Source organism: Ambystoma mexicanum, chromosome 9 (assembly GCF_040938575.1).
Source record: "Ambystoma mexicanum isolate Mex_15411 chromosome 9, UKY_AmexF1_1, whole genome shotgun sequence".
Lineage (NCBI taxonomy): Eukaryota > Metazoa > Chordata > Amphibia > Caudata > Ambystomatidae > Ambystoma > Ambystoma mexicanum.
In genome coordinates, this window is record NC_090931.1 from 1,558,055,083 (window position 1) to 1,558,073,123 (window position 18,041).

The window sequence follows — 18,041 nt, forward strand, 5'->3', positions numbered from 1 at the left end:
ACAATAGAGAACCTGATAGCATAGAGAAAGAGAATGAAGAGATGACAGTGAGATACAGAGCATTATATGATGAATGGGAAAAGGAGGGGCGGAGGGAAGAAAGGGGGGTCTAGACTGTTCCTTGCCGGTGAAGCCAGGAGATATCTCAGAAATAATAGGAGGAAAAGGGAGGTGGGAAGGAGAAAATACGACGAGTATTACGGGTTGGGACTGGACAAGATGGAAGACCCACGTCACCCCCACCAGACAAATAAATAGTATGCAGACATGAGTGCAACTGCAAAACAAACAAGAAATGAGAGTTGCTATGTCTGCTCCCTCATTCCCCATGCTTCAGGTACACCCAAAGTATTGCTACCAAAAGAGTTGCCTATTGTGGATGCCCAATGTCTCCATCATCTCACGTTGTGCAGAATTAAGAACACCTTCCAGGCATACGAGGTAACTTAAAATGTTGCAGAACGAGAAGACCTGTTACCCGAAAGCGGAAGGAGTGATATGTTTGGAAGAACCATTTTTTTATAATAAAAGGGACATTATTTTCAGAAAATAAGTGGAAAGATGAAGCAATAATGTGCAAAGCTGAGGCACTGCGAGGTGTGACACCAGAGAAACTGCAGTGGATAGAAAGAACATGTACACCAGTATGGAGAGAGCACATCTCAAAAGTGACCTGGGCGACTGCCATTGAAAAGCCATTCAAACTACAGAAAGAAATAGACTATGAACTGTGTTTCAAGGGAGACGGGAAAACTATCATGGGGTTAAACAAAAACTGCAACAAGACCCTTACAATCCCGGACATGAGAAAAGGGACAGCGGCCCTCATGGACACTTATTGGGTATGTGGCAACCAGGCATACCTGCACCTCCCACAATCCTGGAGTGGCACATGCTCATTGGCCACCCTACATTCTGCGCTAATGGTGATACCGGAGAGCCACATTGATGGGAGGAAGAAAATGCAAGAGACTCCTCAGAATAATGAGGCCCAACCAACTGCAGAATCACAATTATATGTCCTGTCTTCCGGCAACGAGGGGGAGATGCTGTCTCGGAGTAGACGATCATCGAACTACATATCAAAAGCATCCTCAGAACTACTGGCACAGATATCGATTATTTAGCTCTGCAGAGACTTTCTTCGCCTCACTCATCCCCAGCATCCAGCCACGGGCGAATGCAAAGTGGCTCCAAATCACACATTGGGAGCTGATCCAGCTGGCAAATGACACTGAAGAAGGATTTAACGTAATAAAGGTGGAGCTGAGAGCACTGCGGCTAATGACCATGCAAAATAGGTATGTCCTAGACCTATTAACAGCAATGGACGGAGGTGTTTGCCAAAAAATTGGAAGTGCCTGCTGCACTTTCGTACCTTCTGAAGATGCAGATAATGGTACCTTATCCCACCTGATCGAAGCAGTACATAACCTAGGAGAGAGGATGAAAACGGAGGGTGGAGCAGAAGCAAGCACATGGTTCGACAACCTCTTCTCCTGTGTCCCGTCATGGTTGGGAATGACTGTCAAATTGATGATGCCGGCAGTGGTGTTCCTCCTTTTTATTTTTTGTATGTGCCAGGTGGGTCTTCGATGTTGTGCAAACGCAGTGCCAAATGGTGCGATGATGGTGACAATGGGCAACACTCGCGGTGCAATACAAAATATGCATGAGGTGGAGGTGCAAACAGGAGAAGAAACACACCAAAATTCCAGATGGTGCCCATATACCACAGTGGGGATGTAGTAGACAGACTATGGCACACTACAATTAAAGAGCCCCATGAACTTGAATGGTATAAAGAGGTGTGGGTGGATCTGGAAGGGGACGGGGATTGTATATATATGACCTGTACACCAGACGAGTATGCTAGAAGGGGGGAAAAGCCTGCAAGGGGTATGTAGGGCATGGATGCCCATAAAAGGCACCCCCGCATGGGATGAGGCTGTAGCTGAAGAAGAACGCAAGAGGTTGAGGCAGTTACAGTATTCATTACTTAAGTAACGAAAGGGGGGAAATGTATGGGAGGATAGGTCCAAGAGACCCCCCCTCCCCTGCAGCCCCCCCCTCCCTTGTGGAGTCCATGGCTCATCGGGGGTCCCCCCTGCCACCAGGGCCCAGGTGGCGGATTCGCCACTGGCTGAAACATTGACCAAACGTGCTGTATTAAGCTAGGCCCTGGAAACCATTTTGTGAAACCAGAATGACATGAGCCCCTGTGCGCCGCAGCGCGGCCCCCACCCTTGGAGAGTTCTCACTTGTCCCTGGGCCGCAGCTCCATGGCAGATCTGCTGAGAGCCCGTTCCCACGAACAGACGGACATGAGCTAGTGCTAGAAACAAACACTGTAACATTCACCTTCCGCAGTGTATCACTGTCCTCAGTATGACCCGGCCAGCAGGGCCGGGGTGGAAAAGAACTGTAAAATGGTCCCCCCGACAAAAGTAGAGACCCCAAATACTAATATGCAAACTGCCTGTGATGAAACTCTTCTCTCCATGACCTTTTTGATAAAATACGTAAACTCCATGAAGATGGCAGAATATGTGTGTGTGTTCATGTGGCATTCTGGTTGGAATACCTATATCCCCGTAGTTATGCGCAAATGTAAGAAGTGTCCTGGGTTTTATGTTATATGTTTCCTTGAGAAGAATGTACTCCAAGGCCCTATGCCAACACTGAACTAATGATGCTAGAGCACAACTGAAAACAGGAAAACAGGTGCAACCGCATTGGGAGCTCATGTAAATTGTGTAAGAAAACGCATAGAATGTATTCAAATGTTCAAGCTCACCATGTGTCACTGCCATCAGTCTCATTGGCCAGTTGTTCCTGCGTGCTCCACCAACCTTAATACTACCTCGCTTATCGTGCATGCATAGAGTGTAAAAAAATGTCGTGGTTGTTAAATGCTTAACATATAGTTAACAATAGCAACATTGGTACAGGTAACACATTTGAAATGGCCATATAAAGGCACTAACAGTGTAGACATGTAAGCTTTGAAGAAAAAGCTCAATGAGTATTGTACAGTATATGAATTATCATGTCTTTTGTATAACCTGCAAAACAGACAAGGAAAATACCATTGTGGGCATATCCAAGGCCACTTCCCCTCCCTCCCCAGTGAAGCCTGTCAGATGAAAGGCAGAGGCCCGGGCTGCTCGGCCTCACCTCCCCCAATTCGGCTGGAGCCGCCTCAAGCATTCACGTCCCCCCGCAGCTCCCATGGCCACGGCCCGCCACCTGAAATATTTACAACCCAGCAGTAAACCTCGGCCATAAACGCAGGCCAAAAGGTGCCCTTTCTTAGGCTCCACGACCCACCAGCTCACCCAGGTTAATGGCCCCTGTAAAATTGGGACACCCAATATTATAGCAACACTGTAGGAACCCAATCATAATAACTTCTAACGAGGCACGAAAACTTGGACAGCTCACCCCTTGCCCTGAGACCCAACCTTGTGACCTATGATACCCGGCCAACAGGATGATGGTAACCAGGTATTGATGTATCACCAAAGGACCCCACTCTAGGTGCATTCCTCCTGTGTTGCATTAACCTGTAGAATAACCCATTGTAGGATTTACAGGGGAAGATAATATTGTGGTATTGAATGAATGCGGTGTGCGTGGCCTTAGGGCAGAAAGCCAAGAAAGACGTTCATCAATGACACTGGCCACGCCTGGCACAACAGCACCGCCCGGATGAGCCCAGCTGACCTGCCCGGCCCACGTTGGCAACCAGTGACGTCCACCAACCACGGCGTAACACATCACAGCTGCACCTATAGTCATCGCCACCCAATCCCCACGAACATGTGCCCCCTATAGTGTGTAGGTTCTTATGACGCATTTTGTAAATATATACGCCTGTCTTTGCTAATGTCAGACTGAGCGCTCTGAGTTTGCAGAGTCCTTTGCATGTCCTATTTTTGACTTAGATAAACTCTCATTAAGCTCACCCGCACTTTGTCTTAGCCTTATTCCCATCTTGGGAGAGTCCATTATTGGCTCTCATTGCGGGGAGGATCGTGCTATCAGGGGACGCTCGCCTTCATCACATAGGTAAGCATATCCTGGGATCCTTGTTGAAATTCGAGTAAAAGTTCTCGAGTGCTGTAAACCTGCTCTGGGCGATCAAAGATGGCCTTTAGCGCCTCCACAAAGCCATTATAATCATCCAGGAGGACGTCGCCTGTATTAACTAGGGGAGTTGCCCAGGTCAAGGCATTACCAGTGAGGTGTGAGATCATAAACCCCACCTTTGCTCTGGGAGTGGAGAAGTTGTAGGGCTTAAAAGTGAAGTGCACTAAACATGAATCGAGAAAGGCACGAAGGGTCTTTGAAGAACCATCATATTTATCCACTACTCCTCCCAATAACATGCTTTCCTTGGTTGCGGTGTCACGTGACAAGACCAGCTGTTTCAACGCAGCATTCTCAGCCTTAAGATTTTGGACTTCTGTTGTTAACTCCTGCATGCCTCGCATGAGGTCTTGAACTGCGGCCTCTGTTTCAGTAGCTGTATCAATTTGTTGGCGTCTCAATCTGTCACAAGTCTCTCCCCTTCTCACCTGTCTGTATTGTTTACTCGTGATCTTCGGAGGTGTCTTCTTTCACACAGTTCGGGATTTATATAAACCCGTGCATAGGTCCTCGGATTCCAGTGTGTGATTCGCCACCCAACTCCAGGATACGTTCAGATGTCTAGGACGGAGACCAGGTAATAACGAGGTTCGCACTCTGAGACCTGAATGCGATAGAAATCCAGGATATGCAGAGGTAAGGACAAGGGGGAGGAAGAAAGAAGAGGAATTCAGGGGACCTGGAACCAGGAATCAAAAGTAAGCGCTGAACGAGCTCTGGCAACACACGTCCGACTACTGCAAGCAATATCATTGAGACGCGCAGAGCCGCAGGGGCGTGTCTGCTTTGTAGAACGTAGAGCGTGTAACGCAGAGACTGGCACACAGCATCCCGCATTCAACGGCCATGTTGGGAGGACTACTGAATTCAGTCCCCTATGGGTCAGGGACCATGAAGTCCAGAAGGGACGCAAACGGCGGTTCATGACAGCTGATAAACACTGCTAGAGAAAGGCGGGGAAAGTAGTAGGAGTTGCTGAATGATTTACAGCCTTTGGGGGGTTTTCTGGGGATGATTGAAAGGGAACTCACTTTGTTCTCTCTCTCTGGAGACAGTGGCAGTGGAGGAAATCACTAATGCAGATGGTCTCAGGAATATAAATCCTACGGTAGAACATAGGGAGGTCCAGCTAGTAACTAAGACTGGGTCCCCTTTCCCTTGTTGTGCTAGTTGGGATTTGTCATCCAGGTGGCCGGGGCACAACCATCGCTATTGGTTCCAGACCCCGGGGGTGGACCAGTGCGGGAGGATCAACTGGGCGAGGGATCTCTGGGGAGTGGAAGTGGGACATCCGGAGCAGAGACGCTGTATTCGTTTTCCCCATTTCCCTATTGACCCTCCAGGTTCCATGTATTACCTAGGAATTCTACCCCCGTCCCTTTTCTACACACACTATGCTGCACGGACCAAACCCTCAAAAAGAAGACCGACACACAGCCAGTCTGGTTGGCATGGCCCAGTATCAGGGTCAGGCACTTGATCCCAATGACTCACACCTGAATCCTGTTGACTTTCCCCACTGGGATAAAAGGCGGAGCATGAGAGCACCCAGAGAGCAAGACGAGAGGGGCAATTGAAGCGAGCAAGACCAGCAGAACGGAAGGGCAGGAAATCCTGTGAATGGCGACGAAGCCATGGAAGCAGAGCCGACAAGACCAGGAGGCGAATGAAAGGCCAAGGTCCTACCAGCTGCAGGGTGAAGGTTGCTGCCGAATCCCAAAGGGGCAACTCCCTGCTACTGCAGAAGGTCACAGCAGTACCTACTTCATGTGCGGTGTGAGGACTTGGAAGGAGCCGTGCCACGCTAGGCCAAAAGCCTTGACTGAACAGAAGGTCTTGATAAACTATCAGCCGCTGCGTGAAATGGAAGACTGGCTTATGTTGATTAATGAAAAGGACATTAAAGTTTGACGTGCTCGTTGGGTTGTCGAGAAACTGCGAGCAAAAGCACATTGTAGAAAGAATGAAGAATGGCAAGATTGTACATGTGAGAGAAGCCGCGAAAGAAATCTGAAGCACTTGAGAGTGTAACAGAGAGGAGGCGAATAGTCAAAGTGGTCATATGAGAGTAAGGTCAAGGGTACAAGCCCTGCCTCGTACAGTCAAAAGTCGTTGACAGAAGGTGAAGTGAAGTATAAAAGCTAACCTAAGGAATTATTAGCCCTGTGAGGCTAACTAAGAACTGCAGATACCAGAAGCCCTTGGGAGAGGAGGCCGTTATAAACCTTGAACTGTATCCAGTATTGTGTGTTGCGCGTAGGACTGCAACCTTGAGAAAGAGAAGTCTGATGTGTTGAAAGTAAACGCACTTTCAACAATATAACAGAATGACCCAGCGAGGCGCGATCACCTATCGGAAGTCTCTGTATTGAACTGGCAAATACTTTGAAGTGAAAGCGTGAAAGATTTCAAAGTAACAAGTGGGATGCTAGCGGTTTGAAAGTTTGCGCCCGATTGAGGGAAGCCATAACTGCCTACAGAGGAAGGTCTGAGTCCGGAGGAGGGGGGATCTGAGTAAATCGGTGAAAGTGAACCAAATAAATAAGTTAAAAAATATATTAAGAGCAGCTGAGTGTTATAAGCTCATAGAACTGGTAAAGTTAACTGAACTGTGATTTGAAGGCTACAGTGAACCCGACAGAGGGGTGCCAAGTGAAAGCAAGGGAAGGTGAATCCCGCATTTTGATAAAGTGACTGAACAGTGGTGTAAAGATGGAAGGTGAACCCAGCAAAGGGGTATCATGAAAAAAACAGGGAAGAACGGAATCCTGCATGGTGAGAGCTTTGGAAAATTCGAGGGATCCTGCCTTTTCATGAGAAGCTGGTTCCTGATGCCAGACTCAAGGGGTGATCACAGCCATGCCATTGTTCCGCTTTGTCTCGTGATGTAACGTGGAGAAGGGGGTGCACTAGTAAAACAGTCCTGAACTACCGAAAACCCGTTTGGTCATTTCAGTTTGCACTACACTCTTATTATACATGTCAGTGTCCCACACCCTTTTGTTGTACAGAGTAAGGATTTGGCAATAGGTTTATTAGTATAGGCAATTTTGTTTGGACACAACACCACCAGGACAACGTTTTTTGGTTTACTTTGATGGTCGTAACTTGCTCCCATCTTAGATTAGGCGTTTTTTTCACCCATATACTGTTCAATAAACAAACACCCTTGGATTGTACTTCTGATAACCATGCCTTCCTTACATAGTCCAGTTTGTATCCCCTCCTCAAAAAGTGTAATTTAACAATCTGCCCTCTGTGATGAATTTAGCAATGTCATCACTGCCTCCTGGGGAAAAAAACTCTCCCAATATGGCATGGGAAAGGCAACTGCTACCTGATCCTGACCCTGGGGCTGTCTGATGGAGGACCATATGAGCGGCAGGGGTAACAATCCTCATGGGAGGGATGTGGACTTGCTAGCTGGAACATGGTATCCCCCTTTCTACTGAGAATATGACACCAACACCTTAATTTCCCAGTCCTGTATGACATACTGTAATATAAAACCAGAACATCAAGTCCGGACAAGACTCTTTCATACCCTTGTAGTATAATGACTGAGATTAAGAAGAGCACTAGAGCAATGCAGAGCGCTGAAGCCGGGAAGACAAAGGAGCTTTGTTGTTGGAAGGATCTGATTGGTGCCGGGACGTTTAAAAACAATCAAGAAACATGGAGAACCACTACTCCCGACGTGGATCAAGAAACCGAGGAGAAGCAAGTTGCTGCGGGGACCAAGGAAGCTCCTGGAGGCGCCGTCACGAGAGGCTCGGGAAGCAGAGGTTTCCCCGTGCAGAGCCAAGACCAGAGGAAGTGTGGAACAAAGGCCGAGGCATCGGGGGTCCAGAGAGTCGATGAGACGCCTGCAAGAAGAGGAAGCAAGCCACTGGAAGAATTGCAGACCACGAACAACGTTGAAGCAGCCAGGTGAGACCATACCAACTAACAAATCGGGTCCAGAGCATTGTGCTCTGTTTCCCAATGCTTGTCCCGCCTGGCTGTCGCCATTAAAATAGAAAAGGGCCTAGGTGCCTTTTCGGATGACGGCAGCCATTTTGGAACATCTTTTCCATGGCTGCCGTCAGCCGAAAAGGGGCGCTCAGGCCTGCCACTGCTCATGCTGGCGGGCCGTTAAACCTCCATGTCCACCCCCCAGCCGGTGTATGAAAGCTGTATTTTTTTTACCAAGAGAAGAAGGGTAACCTCTTGGTACTGTGAACATTGCGACCAGGGGAAAGGCGGTATGCCCCGAGGAATAAGAAACTAAGAAAAGGCACCCTTTTGGTACTGTGAACATTGCAACCAAGTAAAGGGAGGCATTGCCTCTGGTATTGTTGGAAAGTCTCTGAGGTGCCAAGAGAAGAGAAATCATTTCTTGGCACTGTGAATTGCAAAAGTGAGAAAGATCAAGCGAAGAACCAAACCCTTTGAAACTGAACTGTAAAGCTCCTGAGAAACTGAGGGGAAGGGAGTTTGGCATGCAAGGGTCAGGTTAGGATTCGGACACAAGATAGAGAACTTTACTATGGACATTCTGACACAGACACCCTTTAGTTTCATTGAGGCAGGGAAACCTCTCAGAGTTAGGGCGAGACAGGACTGCCTCAAACCCTCTTTTTACTTTCATAAATGTCTTTGTGAAGCAGCACAATGCCCATGTCAGAGTCTTACTTCTGGTTCCTTAACCCTCCCAATTAGTTCCAGATTTGTGTAACCTCTTGCTGTACAGTGCTGCGGTGCTTCACTAGGTTTGCTCTACAGAAACATGTACATATTTCTGCTTGGATTCATCTTGCAATAAAATATTACAGAAAGAACAACATGAAAGCGCCTTCAAGCACTGAATCCCCAGGGGAGGTAAATGCATTTATTTTTAATATACTAACTTAAGGGGTAACTGGAATCATTTGAAATTAAGATTTAATGGGCCTCATCACGAGTTGGGATGTATCGTAATAGCCTTAGCACCGTAATTGCCTTAGCACCCACCGGTCCGGCTGTATTACCGCCGGATCACGGATTGGGCGCTAGTGGTAAATCCCCATTCCCCATTGGGTCTATTGAATGCAATGGGGCATTTTCAGCGCTAATACAGCCGGTGGCAATACTGCAGAAAACATAGGATTTTCACCTGCAGATAAAAGCTGGAGGTAAAACAGCCCATTTACCACCCAACTCATGATAGGGCCAGCCCTTAAATGCAGCGGTAATACCGTTACCGCCGGATTTAAGGGCTACAGCCCAACTCGTGAGGACGCCCTCAATGTGTTTGTACACACATGTAGAAAATGCGGGGGGGGGGCGTGGCTTGGCGCCGATGGCGAGCGGTAGCTGATCTGCCGAGCTCCGGCCGAGACGCCGTTTCCTGATCCTTTTCTCCGGCTCATGTGAAGCTCCAGCCCTCAGAGAAGAACGTGCTGTTGTGGGAAGCGGACCTGCATCTGAACCACCATCGGGCCCACTGAATCGGACCTCCTAGACACCACCGTAGCCCTAAGACGGCTCTCCCCCCCTCCGCTCCGATTGAATCCAAGATGGCGCCTCGCATCGCATAGCGGAGCCTCTGAGGGGAACCCCTCCCCCAACGGACTCCCAGGCCTGGAGGGGTGAAGCGGAAGCACGACAAGAAGAACGACCCCCCGGGGGCCGCCCAACCGGCTCCAACACAAAGCCTGCAGCCCGGACGCCCTCCCACCGCACAGCGCGGGGCCCCCCCGGGCCGGATCACATGCGCTGAGGAAGCGCACCACGCGGGCCCCGCCATAGTTACGCACGGCCCACTGAGGTGAACCAAGCTCCGAGACGGTGGACGCCTCCGCGGATGGGCGATCGTGGACAAGGACACATCGACAAACCCAATCCCGAGTCGCAACCGACTGCACTGTGGCTCATCTCACCGGGACGGTGCCAGATCTGATCCCGGCAAGGATCGCCCAGCACCCGATGCACAGAAGGAGAAGACAGACCTGACGAGGGCCACTCCACCGATCCGGCCCCACAAGACAAGGTGCGCGAGACCTCGCAACACCTGAGAAAGGGGCTCCCGCTTATCCCTATTCTTCTGATATCCACCTCGGGGGGCCGCACGGCCAGGTCCGGGGGCTGGCAAAATACCGTCTACGGCCCAAAGCCCAGCATAGGAAGAGTGCCTCGCTAGCAACCCCGTAAGATACCTAGCTTTTGAGGCCCAGGACATCCACAACCATCACCTCAAGATGGCCGCCAAGAACAAAACTAGAGCCGCCACCATGGACTCTTTCGTTTCCACCAAGGTGAAGACCCCCACTCAAGCCAGGGCCAGTCCCTCTGAAGTCGCCCAGACGAGCGAAGGGGTGGCCGCCGACAATCACTCTCAGATACTTGAAGCCATAGCTTCACTAAAAACGCACATAGACGCCAAGATCGACAAATTCAAAATAGACATCCAACTAATTCGCCAGGACGCTCGCAACTTAGCTGAGAGGGTAACGACTGTTGAACAATCAACAGAGGAAACATCTGCGGCCACCACAGCTATAAAGTCAGAAGTCGCCCTCCTGAGGAGGAAAGTCGCCTTCCTGGAGGAGTGGGCGGAAGAGGCCGAAGGCCGGGCCAGACGGGGCAACATTAGGATCCTAGGTGTCCCGGAGGGGAACGAAGGGGCAAACACCACATCCTTCGTCGAAACCCTTCTGCTGCAAGAAATTGGGGCCGGCAAATTGACGCAGGGATTCTCGGTCGAAAGGGCCCACAGGTCCCTCCAGAGCCCCCCCCCCCCCGGGATCGCACCCTAGACCAATAATTGCTAAGATACTGAACTTTCAGGACAGAGAAACTATCTTAAGGAGATCCAGGGAGGGTGGCCCCATCGAAAGAGGGGACTCCAAAATCTCCATTTACCCGGACTACTACGCAGAAGGTGCAAAGAGAGAGAAATTCATTTGTCCCGATAAAAGCTAGGCTCTGCCAACTGAACCTAAAATACAGACTACTATACCCATCACGCCTCAGGGTCATCTATAAGGAGAGAGTGGTATTCCTCGACAATCCAGACGCAGCCAACATGTGGCTAGAAGATAATAACCTGGCCGATGGCAAGGACAACTCACGGAATGAGGCCTAACCCCCTCGGATCTCACAAGTGACCCCCAAGCAACAGTAAGAACCAGCAAATACGACGCCGGAACACAGAAGGTAATCCAACTTCAGTTTATCATATGGAAACGGCCTCGCTCGGCTCCGCCGCCAGGCCCTTGCCCCGCCCCCAGCGTAGAATCCAGTCGGTCCACGCACCCACCTGACCCAGCTCGCGCCCGACTCCCGGATGGGCTTCGACGGCTCGAGAGCGCCTGAGCACCGCGACAATGTTGTAGTCGCTGGGCGCACCAGTTTGAGTTTTGTTATTAGTTTCACTAGTTGTACAGTCTTCATGTTTCTCTCGCCAACAAAGACCGGGATGGGCCCGAGACTTGACCCGGGAGATCGGGAGCCAGTGGTATCTCCCTCGCAACCTGCTCACTGCAGACTAAAGCAGAGCCAAACCCTAGGGACGGAGTCCCGTGCCAGACCCGAAACTCAGACCCGATGGCGGCACAGCTTACTGTGATGACATGGAATGTGAGGGGTATGGGCTCATACCTCAGACGTAATCGCATACAGTCCTATCTCAAAAGGAAGAAAGTCTCGATTGCACTGCTTCAAGAAACCCACCTCACGACGGAGGCCATGTCCAAGATTGTAGACTGATGGGCTGGGACTGTGAGAGGGTCCCCCTACTCCAAATACACGAGAGGGGTGCTAATATGGATAAGCCTGGATGTGCCCTTCCAGATGGAGGGGTGTGAGCTAGACAAAGAAGGGAGATATGTAGTGATTTGGGGCACAATGAAACAGACCCCGGTTTGCCTGGTCAACTCATACTTCCCACATCACAGGATACCGGCGTACCTCACCACAATGATCGCAAAGCTGACTCAGCACCTTTATATGGGGAGGCGACTTCAACTGTGTCGCTGACTCAAGCACGGACAGATCGCTGCCTCCTCCCCACCCGAGCAACCTCGCACCCCGGGCCCTGAAGGAAACTCTGGAGCAGCTCAACCTGGTGGACATCTGGAGGGAACACCACCCAGTCGAGAGGACCTAATCCCACTACTCAGCTCCGCACAGAGTCCATACAAGAATTGACTATCTGTTCATCAACAAGGAGCTCGCCCCACGAGCCGCAGCCACAGAATATCTGGGGAGAACGATCTCCGACCATTCCCCACTAACCATGCTATGGCAACTGAAGGGACCCAGACCCCTGATCCCTATGTGGAGGATGCCGACTGCGGCACTTGAAGAACCTGAGTTCAGGGAAGACCTCGCCGGAAAACTGGAAGATTACCTGGAAATCAACATGGGGTCGGTATCCTCCTGGAGCACATTATGGGAAGCTATGAAGGTGGTGACCAGAGGAGAAATTATATCGAGAGCCGGCGGAATTCGTAGGCAATTAAAGACAACACTCGAAGCACAAGAAGCAGAGATCTCCCGACTAGAGTCTGCCCACGACAACTCCACAGAGGCCGAGAAAAAATTGAAGGAAGCTCGGGCAGAATGTCAACAAGCTTGGGAAAGACTGGAGAAATTCGATTTCACCACACACACCATCAGATCCCACAAGGAATCGGACAAACCAGGGAGATTACTGGCCTGGCTCTGCAAGCGAGAACACCCCAAACACCTCCCATTGGAGATACGGGACACCGATGGGACATCCCACACGACACAGCTGGGGATCAACAACGCATTTGCCAGATTCTACACCAAATTGTATGCCCACGAGGCACAAATTCCTACGAAAGACATTATAGAAACACTTGAGGAGATAGAACTCCCCCGAATTTCAGCCGAGCAGAGAGAGGAACTGGAGAGGGAGATCACTCTTGAGGACGTGCAAGGGGCAATCAGGTCCCTCTCTAACAGCAAAGCCCCCAGCAGCGACGGCCTCCCACCTGAGTTCTACAAAACGTACGAGCCCATCCTCACCCCAGTTCTTCACGAAGTCTACCAGGAGGCATACACGAACGGGGTCCTCCCCAACACCATGAAAGAGACCATAATCGTTCCCATGCTCAAGCCACACAAATCACCCACCGACTGAGTCCTATCGCCCTCTGGCCATGCTAAACTATGATGCTAAGATTCTCACATCCATATTGGCTGGCAAACTGGCCAGAGTGGTGGGATCCATCGTCCATGAGGACCAGAACGGATTTGTGCCTGGGCGCAACACCACAGCTAACCTTAGGAGGCTACAACATGTAATGGCCGAAACATACGAAAGAGATGAAGACCTGGCGGTGTTGTCGCTCGACGCCATCAAGGCCTTCGACTCCATATATTGGGAATGGATCAGGGAGGTCTTGAGGAGATTCGGCTTCGGAGGGGGCTTCATCAGGTGGATCGAGGTCCTCTATAATTCCCCAATGGCAAGAGTGAAAACTGGAAGAATGGTATCAGCAGCCTGGGAAATACAAAGGGGAACGAGACAGGGGTGCCCGCTATCGCCCATGCTGTACATACTGGGCCTGGAGCCGATCGCATTATACTTAAGGCAGCAGCTCTTCGACGCTGGCATCAAGGTGGGCAATGTACACCACATAATATCTCTATACGCGGACAACGTTCACCTATATCTAAGAAACACTGAGGTCAACGCACCAACAGCACTGGAGGTGCTTGACAACTATGCGAAGTACTCGGGGATCAGATTCAGCGGAAGTAAGTGCTCTGCATTCCCCCTGGCGGGCCTACGCAGCATCTCAGAAAGCGATCTCCCAGTACTAGGAATAGGGTGGCAACTGGTCAAGTTCCGGTACCTAGGGATCAACGTGAGCCACACCCCGCTACTCACGCATGAACATAACACTGAGGTCGCCACCACGAGTCTTAGACGCTCTATAAAATTCTGGTCCAAGCTCCCATTGGCCATGGTAGGCAGAGCAGCGATAGTCAAGATGATCATACTCCCCCGATTCCTATACTTCTTCGTCAATATTTGCCACTATGTCCGACCGCCCTTCTTCAAGAAACTGGAGGCAATCATCAAGGACTTCCTGTGGGGTCCTCACAGGCACAAACTGTCGCTATCCGTCCTTTCCCTACTACATAAAGAGGGAGGAATAAAGCTACCAGATCTCCAGTTATACTACCTGGCTGCCCAGTTTAGCCACATAACGAAATGGCTCTCGGACGAACCTTCAGCTGAAACGGAACTACTGAGGCAATCCTCGAACAATGTGATCCCCAAGGAAACCCTATGGCACCTCACACGGCAATCCCCGGTCACCTTACAAGTGATTGACCTAGGTAGAAGGATATGGGCCAGGTCCTGCTACATCAGGCGAGTGAAACACCCGTACTCTCCGGATAACCCTATCTTGGCAGATACCTGCCGAACGGAAGCAGGCCTCTCCACAGCAAGGAGGTGGGAAGAAGCCGGCATATAAACATGGGGTGACATGTAGGAGGACGGGGAATTCAGGGACTTTGAATCTCTAAAGGCCACTGAAGGAATACCCCCAGGCCAGTTTCTCTGGTACCACCGCCTCAAGCAAACTGCCAAGAAACAATGGAACGGTTGGCCGGAGGAGCCCTCCCCTGACCCTTTACTACAAGAAATGCACGACCTCACAGATGGCTGGAAACCAGTCTCCAGGCTCTATAACAGACTATGCGATAAACCCAACCCTAAAGGCGAAGCTCTGAGGGCGAGATGGGAAGCAGACCTCGAGACCCCGATCACGGATAAAGAATGGGAAAGAGTGTTAATATTTCCCAAAAAAGTGTCTAGGAATGCTATATTCGGCCAGATTCAGTTGAACGTCCTGCACAGGACATACATGACCCCACATAGGATCGCCTCCTTCAACAAGTCATCCTCCCCATCATGCCCATGGTGTGGGAATGATAAGGCGGACATGGTCCACATGTTTTGGACTTGCACTAGGGCGATGACACTATGGTCTAAAGCCAAACAGACTTGCATGGATGCCGGAATGACGAGGTATGAATGGACTCCCGGCGAGTGCCTACTGGGGAAGTACCCCAGACCTAGCAAGTTCAAACATGCTGTTAGGTTAATGGACATCTCATGTATCCTGGCTAAGAGAACAATTGCGATGGCTTGGAAGACGCCATCGGGCCCCAGGCATGAACGCTGGCTCAAAGAGATGGACGGTAGCCGAAACCAGAGCCTGGCAAGAAGGAATCACGTCAAGCGGCGAAACAGAGAGCGGCACCTTGGAATCCTGGAAGGCCCTCCTCAGAGACATACGCTTCAGCGCCAACTACAAGCCCCCCTGAAATCCCATAGCATCATACTGACACTAACTCCCTGCTCCTAGCCCGAACGGACAGCCCCTGTATGCGACCCCCCCTGCTTCCTGAAACTCTGGGTCTCTGGTCTTGACCCATCCATCCACCGAAAAGTTTGCTACCACATGAAGACTGTTGTTGTTTTGTCTGTTCCTTCCCTCTTCCCTGTTCCCTGTTCCCCCCTTCACCATTTCCTCCCTTGTTGAATCACTGCTTAATTTCATGTTGTATTGCACGTATTTCCTCACCAAAAAAATCAATAAAATATGTTTTAAAAAAAAAAAATGTAGAAAATGCACGCTGCAAAAGAAACAAATAGCGCCCGCACCACCGAGCACCCTGGTCATGAAAGCAGAGGACAGCACACTCACCTGATGGGGGCGCTGTTGGACCAGTGCTTTCCTGTTTCTCATCTTGATTGTCCAGCTGTGAGTTCAGGGTCACTGTCAGCTGATACACCCCCACTCTATAAACAGCTAAGCAAACAAGCAGCCCTGGAACAGCACAGCTAGGAAAAGGTCCCAGGCAAAGCTACTTCCCTATGTGCAGGACACAGGGGAAAACAGCCCAGAGTCCGCGAACATCAGCATGAAAGGCCCCAAGGAACAACCGGTAAAATCAGCACAGGCAGCAAAGGGCCGAAGGGACACCCCGTAAAATCAGCACAACCAGGAAAAGGCCCAAGGACACCCCGTAAAATCAGCACAGCCGGAAAGGGCCCAAGGGACACCCCGTAAAATCAGCACAGCCAGGAAAAGGCCCAGGGACACCCCGTAAAATCAGCACAGCCAGGAAAGGGCCCAAGGGACACCCTGTAAAATCAGCACAGCCAGGAAAGGGCCCAAGGGACACCCTGTAAAATCAGCACAGCCAGGAAAGGGCCCAGGGCACACCCTGTAAAATCAGCACAGCCAGGAAAGGGCCCAAGGGACACCCCGTAAAATCAGCACAGCCAGGAAAGGGCCCAAGGGACACCCCGTAAAATCAGCACAAGCCAGGAAAGGGCCCAAGGGACACCCTGTAAAATCAGCACAGCCAGGAAAGGGCCCAGGGCACACCCCATAAAATCAGCACAGCCAGGAAAGGGCCCAGGGCATACCCTGTAAAATCAGCACAGCCAGGAAAGGGCCCAAGGGACACCCTGTAAAATCAGCACAGCCAGGAAAGGGCCCAACTGACTCCCTGTAAAATCAGCACAGCCAGGAAAGGGCCCCAACGGACTCCCTGTAAAATCAGCACAGACAGGAAAGGGCCAAAGGGACACCCCATAAAATCAGCACAGCCAGGAAAGGGCCCAACGGACTCCCTGTAAAATCAGCACAGCCAGGAAAGGGCCCAACGGACTCCCTGTAAAATCAGCACAGCCAGGAAAGGGCCCAAGGGACACCCCATAAAATCAGCACAGCCAGGAAAGGGCCCAACGGACTCCCTGTAAAATCAGCACAGACAGGAAAGGGCCCAAGGGACACCCCATAAAATCAGCACAGCCAGGAAAGGGCCCAACGGACTCCCTGTAAAATCAGCACAGCCAGGAAAGGGCCCAAGGGACACACTATAAAATCAACGCAGCCAGGAAAGGGCCGCCACACAAAGCTACTTCCCTATGAGCAGGACACAGGGGGGGGAATAGCCCAGAATCCACGAATATCAGCATGGAAGGCCCCCAGGAACACCCCTGATAATTAGCACAGATAATAAACAGCACAACCCAAGGAACCTCATGCACAGCCTTCCCTGGAAAGCAGGAAGCGCCAGACGCAGAGCTCCCCACTCCGCATACACTCCTTGTCCTTGTAGTGCTCGAGGGGGGGGTCTTCTGGGAGCTGTGGAGCCGGACCTTTGTTTAACTCCGCGTCAGATCCGCTTTGACGCCGATTGCGCGACCTCCCAGAAGTGGCCTGTATCTAGAACGCATGCGCAGAGTGAGGCGCCGCTCTGACAGACTGCGCGACCTCCCAGCAGTGACACGGATCCAGGACGCACGCGCAGAGTGAGGTTCTGCTCTGACAGTGACTACGTGCCCTCCTAGCAGGGATACCATCTTTGGCGCATGCGCACGGCTAGGCGCCGTATTGACGGGCTCCGTGATCTCCAAGCAGTGACACCAATCTGCTGCGCATGCTCACGGTGATGCGCGTACGCAGGGTGAGCTGTTGATGTCGACTGCGCATGCTCAGTAGTCCGGGTAGCGCTTCTCGGCGCAGAATCGCCAGGAGCTCTTACAAAAGGTTACAACCCCCATCTGTGTGCTCTGAGGAAGTTCTGCTGCTTTCATGCATCACTAAATCGTACACCCGCATCACTGAGCTCTTAATTAAAGTTAACATATTTTGGGGGAGTCCTTTCTGAGTCATTTGAATTAAAGATTTGACAAAACTCTGGAAAATGTTGCAAAACTAAAGCATACATAAATAATCACACTTTCCAATGTCACCTAACTCCAATTAAGTCATTACAATCATATGATGCATAAATATCATACTCTTTCATTAAAGAAGAGGGTGGATGTTCCACTGCTGCTACAGTGACATATCGCTGTGACC

At 50.8% G+C, this 18,041-nt stretch overlaps 1 protein-coding gene across 3 annotated transcripts in view; it reads right to left on the reverse strand.

Annotated features, from left to right (window-relative positions):
* The window catches only part of LOC138489520 (zinc finger protein 732-like), a 298,978-nt gene extending 281,592 nt beyond the window's left edge, over window positions 1-17,386 (reverse strand). For all 3 annotated transcript variants that reach the window (XM_069617265.1, XM_069617266.1, XM_069617264.1), the window contains exon 1: window positions 15,870-17,386. In XM_069617265.1, the coding sequence (XP_069473366.1) occupies window positions 15,870-15,911 (42 nt within the window). In that variant the 5' untranslated portion in view covers window positions 15,912-17,386. The remainder of the gene's footprint in view (window positions 1-15,869) is intronic.
* Between the last annotated feature and the right edge of the window lie 655 nt (window positions 17,387-18,041).